This window comes from Eufriesea mexicana, unplaced genomic scaffold (genome assembly GCF_001483705.2).
Source record: "Eufriesea mexicana isolate 0111107269 unplaced genomic scaffold, ASM148370v2 scaffold47447481008, whole genome shotgun sequence".
NCBI lineage: Eukaryota > Metazoa > Arthropoda > Insecta > Hymenoptera > Apidae > Eufriesea > Eufriesea mexicana.
The window spans coordinates 64,343-78,515 of record NW_016908000.1 but is presented as its reverse complement, the minus strand read 5'-3'; the positions used below and the strand labels follow the sequence as shown (position 1 = coordinate 78,515).

Below are 14,173 nucleotides of genomic sequence, written 5' to 3'. Positions count from 1 at the left end.
ATTTACTGTACCATTTCATAATGTGATATATTAGGTTAATTCTTTATTTATAGGCCACTATAGACAAAAATCGCGATGAAACAAAAGATCCAAAAATATTGGTTCCCCCCCGTCCCAAAATAATAAATACACCTTGCTCATCCCAATTTTCCAAATTCCATTTAATTATTTCGCACATATATATATCCTCAGATCCACCCATTAAGAAACGGAAAAGAAGAGAAATCGGTTATTTCGACTGACTAAACCAGAATACCATCGATCACAGAAGGCTAGCGCCGTTCATTTTTAACCCAGATCCAACGATTTTTCCTACTCCTCAGCGTGTCGCCTTCCTCGATTGATCATTTCGCGATCGGCGCAGCTGCTCGAGCATTAGCCTGTCCCTCATGCACTCGTTGCGCAAGTGTTCTCGGACGGTTATGTAAATCGCGATACCTCGATCGGCGCGGATTTTCCTATGATCCCATTAAAGAGATCTAATCGACTCTGTTCGAAGACGACGACTATTCGCGGGAATAGTCAAAAGGGACGTTCTCGCACGTTCGATCTGGGATGCCAGGAACAGGAAGGAAACGTCACTCGGGAATGCAACGTCCGAACAGGAAGCTGCGTGGACACTGGATCGATTCGTGGACCGGTCGCCCGGTTAAATCCACGCCTTTGTTACGTCATAAAACCGACGGAGGAGAAAGAAGGAGAGAACGTCGCCGGCCAGTTTGATCCGCAATCTCTCCTGGAGATTTATCGAGCTGGATGGGCGTTTCCCGGGGCGAAACCGCGGGTTATGTAGCACGGGATGGATTACGTGACCGAGGCCGTCGAGAAAAGGGTCTCGGAACGGTCCGTGAAATCTGACCACGCGAATTTCGGCGAAAGTGAAAGCTATTCGACGAACAGGGTCGGCTGGAACCGGTGAAACTTGGCGTCTTTGGGGCACACCGGTCGATTCCCAGCGACCGTCACGCGACCCTCGCCATGGTCTGAGGATCCTGGGGGTCGTAGATGCGAAGCAACGGGCAAGGTTCCTCGGTTTCAGGGTCGGAATCGATGACCCATCTAGAGGTCTAGCCGACTCGCAGCCGTCTTGGACTCGGATTGTCACGGACCACGGGATGTCTCGTTATTCGCGGTGAGAAATATGTTTGTCCGACCGGTGAAAGTTTCGGAGATATATCCCGTTGCAGAGTGCCGGGCTACCATCGCCAGGTTATGTAACGACGCATCAGTTACTGGTAATGTTTAACGGATACACGGTACAGGCGCGGGAAAAAGTTAGGAGCAGCGTGGCTGCGTGTAATGAGGTCGTTGCTGATGCAACTGTACGGGTTTTGCGCTCTAAATTTGCCCTTTTGCGAGCGAATTCATCAATTACTCGGGGTGATTAAGAGATACGGTACAGACGCGGGAAAAAGTCGGGCGGGGAATGGCTACGTGTAATAGGGCTGTTGCTGATGTAACTGTACAGGTTATGCGAGTAAAATTTATCCTTTTGCAGGTAAAAATTCTTTAATTACGCGTAATGATTAAAAGATACGGTTCTGGTATGGGAAAATGTCTGACGGGAAACGGTTACGTGTAATAAAGTCGTTGCTGATGTAACTGTACAGGTTTTGTAAATCGAATTCATCCCTCTGCAAGTCGAATTCACCCTTTTGCAAATCAAACTTGTTAATTACTTGGAATGTTTAACAGGTATGGTACAGACAGGGGAAAAAGTTTGACAGAGAATGGTTACGTGTAATAAGGTCGTTGCTGATGCAACTGTACAGGTTTTGCAAATTGTATTCATCCTTTTGAAAGTCGAATTCGTTCCTTTAGAAATCAAGTACGTCAGTTACGCAGAATTTTTACCAAGTACGGTACAGGCAGGAGAAAAAGTCTGACAGAAAATGGCTACGTGTAATAAGCTCGTTGCTGATGTAATTGTACAGGTTTTGCACATCAAATTCATGAATTACTCGTAATGATTAAGAGATACAGTTCAGGCACGAGAAAAAGTCTGACAGGGAATGGTTACGTGTAATAAGGTCGTTGCGTATGTAACTATATAGGTCTTTCTTTTTAAATTTGCTCCTTTACAAGTCTAATTCGACATTTTGCGTATCGAATTCACCATTTTGCAGATCAAAGTCATCAGTTATCCGTAATGTTTAAAAGATATTATACAGACGTGAGTAAAAGTTTGGCAGGGAATAGCTATGTGCAATAAGGTCGTTGCTGATGTTACTATATAAGTCTTCCATTTTAAATTTGCCCCTTTGCAAATCTAATTCGTCTTTTTGCATATGGAAGTCACCATTTTGCAAATCAAAGTCATCAGTCACCAATAACGCTTTTCAGATACTGTACAGTTGCGAGTAAAAGTTTGACAGGGAATGGCTATCTGTGATAAGATTGTTGCTGATGCAACTATATAGGTCTTCCTTTTTAAATTTGCCTCTTTGCAAATCTAATTCGTCTTTTTGCATATCGAATTCACCATTTTGCAAATCAAAGTCATAAGTTACCGATAATGTTTATCAGATACTGTACAGACACGAATAAAAATTTGGCAGAGAATGGCTACGTGTAATATAATGTCGTCTCTGATGTAACTGTACAAGTTTTGCAAATCTAATTCGTCCTTTCGCATATCCAATTCACCATTTTGCAAATCAAAGTCATCAGTTACCAATAATGTTTAACAAATACTATACAGACGCGAATAAAAGTTTGGCAGGGAATGGCTACGTGTAATGAAAGGTCGTTTCTGATGTAACTGTACAAGCTTTGTAAATCAAATTCTTCTTTCTGCAAGTCGAATTCGTCGCTTTACAAATCAAATACAGCAATTACTCGGAATGTCTAACAAGTACGGTACAGGCACCAGAAAAAGTCGGCCAGGAAATGGCTACGTGTAATAAGGTCGTTTCAGATGTAACTATACAGGTTTTGCAAATGAAATTCATCATTTTGCAAATCAAATCCATCCTTTTGCAAATCAAATTCATCAATTACTCGTAATGTTTGACAGCTACGGTACAGGCAGGAAAAAGAGTTTGACAGGGAATGAGTACGTGCAATAATGTCGTTGCTGATGTAACTATACATGTTCATTTCTCCATGAATATTTTATTTATTCGAGAAAACATCGAATATAACTGAGTCAGTAGGAAATTTTATTAAAAAGGGTATAGAAGGGCATTTATTATTAATTATTTTTTTAGTATTTATTATTTTTATTTTTCTGTTATTTTTTATTATTAATTTTTTATTAATTTTATTAAAAAGGGGTATAGAGGGGCATTTATTATTAATTAGAAATATCATACCTGTAAGCTTTATTATTTAGGAATATTGAATTGATGTTTTTAGGTGGGATCGTATAGGAATGTCTGATTACTCAGTGCAACAAGCAAGCACACTTACCGACACGATTATCAAAATGGGATAAAGGAATTTTTATTTTCTAGAAGTGGCACGTTTTCAGATAAGATGGTATAAAATTGCAACAAGACGATCTTTGCTGACAATGTTTATTATTCGCACATACAAGCGGTAGCTTTACTTTGATACGCTGATAAACACAGAACGTGTCAATTTTTATCATTGCCCAGAACTGCCTTATATGTAATAAATAGGATCAAATACACCTTCACTAGTACAGCAATAAAAATAGGATAGGATAATTTTATTTTAATTATTGACTAAAGATAGTATCGTGTAACAATACTAATCTATTTTCTCATAGCCTATGTCTTTCCTCGTAGATTTCTTCGAACACTATGATGAAGGAATAGTGGTCCGATTGCTCATACTCTTAACAGCCCCGTACGAATTACCGGGGACTCCTGAAGCAGACATTTAAAAATCGACTTTTTGTTACTATACTAATCGATAGTATAATGTTTCTAAAATATATTTCCAAATTTTCAATATAATTTTCAAAATATTAAGGACCCCATATGATATTTATTGCGCGCACGTATGCGAGCCTTGTGTTTTCCTCGAAAGTACTTTTTTCAAATTTTCGGAATGATATCTCAAAAACTAGGTTACCAATTCGCTTGAAATTTTGCATGTGTATACTATGATATGTGTACTAGTCGATGAACCTAAAAATTGAACAAAATAAATAATTTAAACAATCTTTTTATATATAAGTATACGTAAAATTTTCGAAGAAACGTCGATTTTTTCTTCAAAGTGATCTTGTTTTAACAATTTTCAACTTTTTCAAGTTTTTAAGGGTTCATAGACTAATTACGTTCATGAGGAGTAAGAAAATTGTATGTATCCCTGTTTTGGTCAAATAGGGAAAAAATTACAGCCCCCGCCAGTTTCAAATCTTGCTATGGAGGCGCTACACATACGTCCTTATAACTCTAAATTGCGACAAATTTTAAAATCTCAAAAAAATTCTTTTTGTACCCTTATAGTCACTCAATGAAACCCCACAGTTTTCAGAATGATCAGGTGAATACTTTCGCCGATAAAAATTCCCAAAGATACGCATATTTTCAACAAACTATACCTGGATCATCCCTTACACAAAGCTAAACCAGGATCCTCCCTTATCCTAACATTAACTCTACTATGGTTTAAATGACCATTTTTAAATTTTCATTCAAAATTCCAATCCAATATTGTCTTAGTCACTCGTCTTCTCGATTTTTCCCTAATATAATCGATTCTTTAATGTCTCTCGTTATTCCATTTCTTCAAAATTCTACTGTTTTTCGAAGATCACAATGAAAAGCAATAATGAAGATTAAAAGCGTCCAAAGCGACATAATCAAAAAAATATTGCAGGAAAAAATTCAAAACTTTGCCAAATTTAAAGGTGCACTTAATAGATTTCATTGTATCATTCACTGTGTAATTCTAATAACATTAGATCACTCGTAAAAGAGGATATTAATTTCACGTAATTTGCCCACTTCCAAGTGGATCGCTACGACTTTTGGGGCCCAATTGGGTCCCACGAGAAACTCATCCGCTTCACGCTGAACGTCGAACCCGTTAAAATCGCCTTAATTAACTCTCACTTGCCAGCTGCGAATGAAAACTCGCCCGAAAATTAGGCCAATCGGGGCCTTACCCAAAAACGGAAAGCATGTCAACGTAATTCATATCCCTCGGGGACCCCGAAAAATGCTACAATAGCCTCTTCATTTATGCTACCCGAAGCACGTTCCATCTCTCCGAGATCTACGAGCAATCGTATAATCTTCCGCGTCATCTCTTTCACGAAGTGAACGCTTCAGCAGAGTCACGCGCGTTTGCCCTATAAGGATCCGAGCATGTAATGAGTTGGCTATACGTAACTCGCGAGAACCGATTACGAAACCGTTGTACATACGCGAATCGGTCCCCGAATACTCGTCCGATCTCTCGTCACAAAGGCACGTGGCATTGTGTCCAGCTGGCCAAGAATTCGAGACGAAAGTGGTCCATCATGGAGGGAATGAAAGTGAGATCGACGAAATCCGACCGATCCCGAACATTCCCAGGCGATCGACAACTGTCGTTCTCAGGCTTGACAAAGGGACCTTACGGTCATGGACTTCGATTTGGAACGGTAGTATTGGTAGTATTATCCGGAAAGCTCGTGCCAGTTTTGAAGGAGAATTGAAAATTTTGGTTTTTTCATACTTGGCCCGAGATTAAGACCACGAGTCATACTCGAGATATTCATGTTTGGCCTGGATAGTCGATAACGAGTCACACTCGTGATATGCACGTTTGGTCCAAAATGTTGATCACGAGTCATACTCGTGATATCCACGTTTGGCATGAAATGAAACAACGAGTCTGACTCGTGATATTCAAGTTTGGTCTTTTCATTTTTACGAGTCAGACTCATAAAAATAGTGCAAGGGGTTAATCGAGAATGAGCGTTAGTGAAATCACATGTGCAGTGAGAGTGATGGGTGTCAAACAGTATATATATCTTACTTAAGACTAAATGCATGTAGCTTACGAAACTCAAATGGGTTTCTTCGAAATGGGCCTTCGTTTTCGAGATACTTTGATTTAAAATTTTGTATATAATTTGTAAATGAATTATTTAACACGTTAACACGCACAGCCTGTTTTGCTTGCTATTCCGTTTAGGTTTACTTAACAGCCCCAGAGGACCAGCTGGACGTAAACGAAAAGTCTAATGCCGGTCCGTAGGGACCGACACTAGACTCCGTTCAGGCCTCGCCGGTTCGTACGGCCCGGAAGGACCCGCATGGCGGCTAATTGTGACGTGAACGGAACGGCACGTAAAACTGGCGTGGCGTTTAACGTGTTAACATTCCTTAGCAGAGCGAGAGTAGATAAGCTTAAAAATAAAGCGGTAGGGAGTAATAGATTCGAATCCCATTGTTATTATTATTTTTTTTGTTTTTAATAATACAACTTTGAACTGGAAAAATATTTTATCTAATTTTTGCATTTAGTGTGAATCAAATATGACATCGATATTAATTGTAAAACAAAGCGAAAAATTTTTAATATAGCAAATGGAAGTATCGTTCATATCGTCACTACGCACATTAATAGTTTTCGGTTGTATTTCAAACAGTTTTTGAAATAATGGTAACGCTTAAATACGTGCAAGGATGTCCATGTACCACGTGTTCGTTTGTACCATTCTAGGTATTTTCTAAGCAATTTGTTCATTCGATCGTCAGTTTGCATTAATTGATCGTGCAAGTAAGAGCAAGGAAGTGGCATATATTTCAAGTGCAAAATGGATTGTGATCAACCATTAACAAGTTTCTCACGCGATTAACATTGAATGCAAAAATAAATAAAATATTTTCTCAGTTCAAAGTTGTATTATTAACACGTTAAACGTCACGTCGGTTTTACGTGCCGTTCCATTCACGCCAAAGTTAGCCGTCATGCGGGCCCTTCCGGGCCGTACGGACCAGCGAGGCCTGAACGGAAAGTCTAGCGCCAGTCCCTAGGGCGTTAACGTATTAAAAACATAAAAAGAGGATACAACAGTTAAGCACACTATCAGCTTACCTACAACTCGCTTTGTTAAGGAATGTTAAATAATTAATTTCCAAAGTATGTACAAAACTTTAACTCGGAAAGAAAGGCCCATTTTGAAGAAACCCACTAAGGTTTTTAACCCTTTGCACTCGGCGATTTTTTCGTTATAAGAAAATAGTAATTCGAAGACTTTCTGCCATAAGGTCGACGATATTTTTAAAACGGTAAATAAGATATCGTATGCAATTTAATATTCCATGCATCTTTGACTAATTGTAAATTTGATATATTAATTAACATCCATCTTTAGAATCTGATTAAATGGCGACTGAGAGGCGCCTGTCGAGTGCAAAGGGTTAATACTAGGTATGTACTATAACTTGTGCCTACTACCGTCCCGAAAGCGATGTCCTCTATCGTAAGGCCCCATTGTGAGTTCCCTTTTCCGATTTTTCTGTAGGAAGAATTAATCAGACTACGTTTACTATTGTAAAAGTAAGATGGTTCGATTGAGGTTTCGTAGATTTCTATTTGCTATAATACGAAAAACTACCTTGGTGTAATTTGGCTTTTACTATCTTCTGTCTCGTATTTCCGTGTGTTTTGGGGATTGTTTTGTCTGCTGGTGATTTATGGACTCTTACCTGAGTTTGTATTCCGTTCAACGATAATTGGCGGGAAATATAAACGATATGGTCACCTGATCTATATCGCAAATGCAGACAAGTGGTTGCTGAACGTGGATGCTCAGGATCGAGTTTTAGATGGACTATACAGGGACCTTTGGTGTCTTTGGGCCAGCCAAATTTTATGAAAATTTGAAATATTCGATATTACGCCTGGGCCAATTCGGGCCTAAGTCTGATAACGAGTATTTCGCGTACAGTTTATATTTCCCGCCAATTCTCGTTGAACCGACTATAGTCTAGGGGATTTCAGGGTGATCCACAAGTCATGAAACGTTGGTAATAAGGAGCTAAGACTCTCATTGACTCGGAGCACTTGGGTACAAGTCCAGCTAAATTTTATGAAAATTCGGAATATCCAATGTTACGCTTGGGTCAGTTCAGGACCAAGTCTGATAAGAAGTGTTTCGCGTACAGTTTACATTTCCCTCGAATTCTCGTTGAATCGAGTATAGTCATGAAACCGAGTCACGAAACGCTGGTAATAAGGAGACAAGACCCCCGTTGATTCGGGGCTCGATGTTTTTGGAAACGAATGAATTCGGTGTCACTAAATCAGGAATGCAACTCGCTCTGCCTTTTTCCCCAACGATATCGATCTGTCCACGGTTTTGTAACGTCGCGCGTCTGTTCTCCACTCGAGTTTTTCCGAGATTGCGGCAAGCTGTTGCACTCTACGTGCCTCGCGGAGAGGCCTAGATCCTATCTCCGTGAAGCCAGAATCGAGACAGCGTGTTGCTCCCTCTCGTCTCTCTGTTAATATGATTATCTAACAAGTTGCTCAATCCGCGATCTCTAAACTCGGCCTGGAGAGCTCGTCTTTTCAGCGAGTCTCGAGGCTTACCTGTGAATGGAAAGCGATTCGAGACTTTCCATTTTCTATCCGATTTCTCGGAATGTCGAAATGACCCGGGCTCGAGCAGGGTGCACGAAATCGTCGGGGTTCGGTCCTCGATATCTTTTCACTCGAGTTTCGTCGAGAGATTCGCTTTCTCCGTGTTTGGAAACGATGCTACTGGATCCGGTGATTGGGCCAATGTGTATTAGCTCCGAGAGGTGGGCACGGGGGACAGAAGCAGATGGGAAATCGACGGAGATTCGACAGGATCTCTAGAAATTGCCGCAGTCGCCATTGGCGTCCTTGAGAACGGCTCCGCCGAATATTTTCACGGGTGTCCTGGTCCAGGAGATGAGCATTAGCGAGCCACCGATGAACGGGCTCCCCCGTCCGATCTCGCAGCGAACGTACGACAGCTTGACCAGTTGCAGTCCCATGGGCTGTCTCAGCAGCTTGAAGAACTCGGCGTTCAAGCTGTTGAGCAAGGAATCGATCGATCTCTTTCCGTTCTCGGTCGCAGACAAAGAGACGGTGCCGGTGTAACGACGTCCTCGAGGTGTGCTGGGACGCATTCCCGGCCCGTAATTGACGCCGCGTTGCGTCAGTGTCGTCGGAATCCTGGCAAAAAGGGGGACCGTGGCGTAACTCGACGCGGAGGACACCTGGACAGTATCGTAGGAGGCTTCTGACACGTAGTCTTTGTCTAGGGTATCGAAAGCCGAGGCCAATAGCAGATTGAAGCCCAGCACAGAGCCCTCTATACCGTCCTCCAGCCCTTTGTCCACGTCCGTGTACTCTTGGCCTAGCACCACGTCTCCGCCACCTGGGATCGTGTGACCTATCGTCTGAAATCGATGCATAACTATAATCGGATCACCTGGCTGTCGGGAATGAACCGTGCGTTGCACGAGTTATACCTCGTCAGAGCGACCTTGAGTCCACAACCGGCCATTGACCCACACGCCATAGCGACCCTCCTGGTTCTCCCAGCTTAGACAGACGTGGTACCATCGATTCTCTAGAATGTCCGTCGACGTCGCGAGCACCTGTCTTCCGCCGATCTCAAGGTGAACGCTCCTCCCATGTGGCGCTATCCACGATCGAGCCAGACGCTCTCGCTCGTTCTCTGTCGGAAGTGAACGTGGCTGTTAAACGCCTCGATCTCCTCTAACGTGTAAAAGTCGGAGAAGTAGGTGAACGAAAAGTCGGGCAGCCAGGACTGGCACGAGCCGTTGATTTTCTTACCGGTGAAAATGCTTTTCGACGCTACTTTCTTGCGTTATATGAACGCAGAAAGAGAAACTGTTTGAAGGAGGAGCTTACTTACTCGAGTAGGAGAAAATCGGATGAGGATGCGTGAGGTCGTTCGACTTTAGCCACAAGCAGAAGGTGAACTCGCTGAATTCCGGCACTGCCAACTCCCATCGTAGGAACTGCGAAAAAATTCTCCTTAATCAGTTAGCTGTGATTCACGAGTATACTCGTCATGGAGAAGTGGCGTTTAAGCAGAAACGAGCGCTGCTAGTTTTGAATGACTATCGCGGGCCCCGTACTGTGTACCCCACAGTACGGTTTGCTCAAAACAGTTCCGTCTGCAAAGGGGTAATCCTTTGTAGCGGCGAGTCTAACTCGTGTTCCTGTGACGATTCAAAGTCAATTTTTTCGATAACGAAGCTTCGACTGACAAAATTTTGTTGTAATTTTTGATTCGTTTGTTCCTTACCCCGTTTGAGTCCCAAAAGTCCCAATCGCGTTCTTCAGATTTTGCGTCGAAAAGTCGCAGTACATTTCGAGCGCTATGAACAACTCACGGTGCTATCACTGACTGTCCAAGTGGCGCCCTCAACTTTGCTGACGCACGTACGTTACATAGCACCTTTTCTTAACCCTTTTAGTGCCGGACGACGATATGAGCCGTTCACTGCACAAATTGATTAACTCCATAAAACAAAAGGTGGCGAAATACAATGAAATAATGTATATTGTTTTTTAAAATTCCCTTTATAATTGAAATCGAAATAAATATCGTAGAATGCATAAATACAAATGTAACTTTCATCTAACGGTATATAAAATGTATAAGAAAAAATAGCCAAAAGCTAATCGTTAGTAATGTTACCATTTTTACGTTACTGGAAGAGTTAATCGATTTGGCAAGTGAAAAAGTAATAAATTTAAATTTTACTAAATTTTACTTAAACTCTGATAAGACGGCACTAAAAAATTCACCGTTATCATTCATGGCTTGCTAGTGCATTTGAGTTGCATTATTGCAACGATTTACATTACAGTACGGAGTTAATCAAAGTGACCCCTGAAATAAATTATTTATTATTCAGTGGCCAACAAATTTTTGTCGTTTAATGGTGTTAATCTTAATTATCAGGGAAAGTCATTATAAATATAAAAAGTTATGACTATACCAAGTGCTTTGACACTTAAATCTAAGATTTCTCAAAAAGTGGAATTAATCGATTTGTGCTGTAAACGGCTCATATCATAATATAGTACCTTACAACTTATGAACAAACAATTATAATTTATAACATCGGTGTTTATCAAAACATATTGGATGAACTCCTTTTCCACATTGCGCACAAATTAAATCAGACCTTCTTACGTCATTTTTGGTACTACACACTGTGCATCGTCGCAATTGTAATTTTAACAAAAATACAATACGAAAATATTTTTTCCCTTTTAAGCACTATCGCGCCGATTGGCATTTTTCAACATTTTTCGACATAAAATTAAACAAGCGCCATCGCGCTGTTCGGGGTTTTTCGACCGCGTTCTTTTAAAAGGCTCTGGGACTCAAACGGTTAAACGGGGTCTGAAATGTGGACTAAGTAATAGTCTATAATAGGCTATTAGCGCTAAACACAGTGTGCAGTAATTCTGCATTGCTGAATAATTAGTTGACTTTAGACGCGTGAACCTTTGGCAACGATATTCCGTATCGGAGGCTTTAAGTCAATCGAAAGTGGAAGCAATCCATATCGGATGCTGGAACGTGATTGGAAAATCTCGATAACTTTGTGGAGAAATCAAGTGACTTGGGAAACACGTTGAATAGAGGACAGTGAGTAAGGTTTTATGTGAGGTGGAATGATTCTGCGATTTTGCAGCGAGGTTCAACCTTGATGTTTGTGGATTTGGATGGAATCTCGAGAATGAGTAAATGTACTTTGTTCGGCGGGACAAAACTCTTGGAGGATCTGGATAGTGTTTAGAGAGCCGGTTTTGCATCGAAGAATAGAATGCTTTGGCAAACAAGTTAAGTGGTGGTCAGTGGATGATGGTTGGAGCTGAAGATAGCGCGAAGCCTGACGTCAATAGATTTGTGGATTTTAATGGATTTTAATGTTTGAAATTTTGAAATTTTGTTGAATTATTGGAAATAGATAATCGTTGCTTGGAAGATCTTTACAGTCACCTGATCCCAATGATTAGCAAACCTGAGGAAACCTGATGAAATTGAATTATTTGGTAAATCTTGAACCTGTGTTTGATATTCCAGTCTGTGTTCCAATATTTGATATTTGGAGAATGAAGATGTAGAATTTTCAAGATGTTCTTTGGTGATAGAACAATTGGAACCTTGAAGACTTCGATAACATGTATAATATAATTATATAATTAAAATAAAATGTAAATAGACATTCTCTTATTGGAGAAACAAATACAGAGCTTGAGTTATTAAACGATTGAAGCTAAGAGCAGAATTTTTATATAATCAGTCAACGTTTTGACGCCAAAGTATCAATGTCTATGATAACATGCAAGGGTATAGTTAAAACACCGAAAGCAGGTGAATGTTCCTTAGTAACAGAACAATAATACATGAAACAATACCTTAACCTCTTCAGAGGCGAATTATTTTTTAGTTGCAATGATTTCAAAGCAGTGATTATTAGAGATGGTATTCGAATGTTGAGGGATTCCATGGTAGTTGAAGGTTCCATGGTGTCTAAGGTATTCTCCAACTGATTACAATTTTCTTGCCACTTATAATAATCGTAATTTTGAAAAAATTGGACATATGTGACAGTATCCCTGAAGAGATTAAATAAATAAAAATGAAATGGAATGATCTCAAATTTCTATATAATTACTAAACGTTAGACCTACGAGTCTTCAGTACCAAAATTGGATACGTCGAAATTTAACTGTAGTATTAAAAATAGGTGAATATTTTTTGTCGACAGAGTAATATATTTGTTATCCTTTATAGTGTCCATAAATCAAAATTTCTGTCAAAGATCCTAACATTTTAAACGTAGAATTAAGTAAAAATTCGGCTAAGAGTGACTGAACGAAATTGAAACAGAATGATCCCAAATTTTTACATAATTATTAAACATTATACCCACGAATTTTCGGTATCATAATCTGATAGGACAAAACTTAACTGAAATATATTACATCTTTGTATTGGAGAACCTTTTCGTGGTATAAATCAGCAATAATTACCAATTCGAAGCTTTCGTTATATTTTTATAAACTCGCTGATACTTTTTATACTGAAATAAAAAGAAAGTCGTGTGTTCGCGTGAGAAGTGAATGGACAGGATTGATTTATATTCGTACTATATGTGTAGACATTCTGAATATAGTTATCATTTCTTACTCGCTATTTAAGGAATAGCATTAAAACAAATGGCGACTGAGTCACCTCAAGAAGAGTTAAAAATAGCTGAATATCCTTCGTGATATCTGTAAATCAAATTGTCTCTCGGAGAACCAAATGTCTTCAACATAAAATTATGCTAAAACTGGACTAAGAATGACTGGACAAAACTGAAACAGAATGATCCCAGATTATTACATTATTACTGAACACTATACCTACGTATCTTCAGTATCCTAATCTGACATACCGGAATTTAATTAAAATATTAAAAATAACTGAGGTATCCTCCATCGACAAAACTAAGCAATTGTCATCCTTTATAATATATATAAAGGATTACTTCTCTCGAAGAACCAAAGGTCTTAAATATATAATCATTAAGCACTATATATACGAATCTTCAATACCAAAATGTGGTACGTGAAAATTTGAAATTGAAATTTTCGAAAATTATTTCAAAAAATTGAAATATTAAAAATAGCTGATCCTTCATCGACAAGACAGTAATGTTATCCTTCATGATGAGGAATGAAGTAAAAACTGGACTAATTATTCTCACCCACTGATTCACCAGGTCTACCCAATTATTCTAAACCATCTCACCTGCACGTATCCCTTTTGCGTGAGCAGCACTTGGTGCATGGGAGCTCCGGTTTGCGTGGTGGTTGATGCCACCGGACAGTTCAACGTAACCAAGCCCAGCAGGATGAAACGAGCCGTAGAGATTCCATTAACGTAAAACTTGTTCGCTTTCTCCATATCGATTCGCTTGTCCCTTTCCTCCTCTCCAGCGATATCCCACGATTCACCCGCTGATCTTTCTCTCTGGTACTTCACCGATACATCAACGGATCCATATCATCCCGCGCGGAGTGCACGTTCCTGTTGCCGAAATACGGGTAATCGCGAGAGGTCGTGATTGGTCACACGTGAGAGAGTTCTCGAGGAGGAGAAACGAAGCCGGTGTGGCGAACAGTCGACGCGAGTAAACAACACTAAGCAAGGCCGGTGGTAAAACTGGCGAGGCACGGCCTCGTGAGC

The 14,173-nt window shown here is 40.1% G+C and overlaps 1 protein-coding gene across 1 annotated transcript; it reads right to left on the bottom strand.

Annotated features, from left to right (window-relative positions):
• Positions 1-8,771: 8,771 nt before the first annotated feature.
• On the bottom strand, positions 8,772-13,891 carry LOC108552359 (uncharacterized). The gene is made up of 4 exons (XM_017906868.1): positions 13,736-13,891; positions 9,827-9,932; positions 9,417-9,625; positions 8,772-9,344 (listed from the first exon to the last, which is right to left on the bottom strand). The coding sequence occupies exons 1-4, from the start codon at positions 13,889-13,891 to the stop codon at positions 8,772-8,774; spliced, it is 1,044 nt and encodes a 347-aa protein (XP_017762357.1).
• Between the last annotated feature and the right edge of the window lie 282 nt (positions 13,892-14,173).

What these genes read in the sequence shown, in the direction of transcription:
- LOC108552359 (XM_017906868.1), bottom strand. Translation starts at nt 13,891, where the DNA reads ATGGAGAAAGCGAACAAGTTTTACGTTAATGGAATCTCTACGGCTCGT. An exon ending in CGCAAAAGGGATACGTGCAG is followed by an intron (nt 9,933 to 13,735) that starts GTGAGATGGTTT and finishes ATTTTTTCGCAG; the next exon opens with TTCCTACGATGGGAGTTGGC. An exon ending in TCCGATTTTCTCCTACTCGA is followed by an intron (nt 9,626 to 9,826) that starts GTAAGTAAGCTC and finishes CACTTCCGACAG; the next exon opens with AGAACGAGCGAGAGCGTCTG.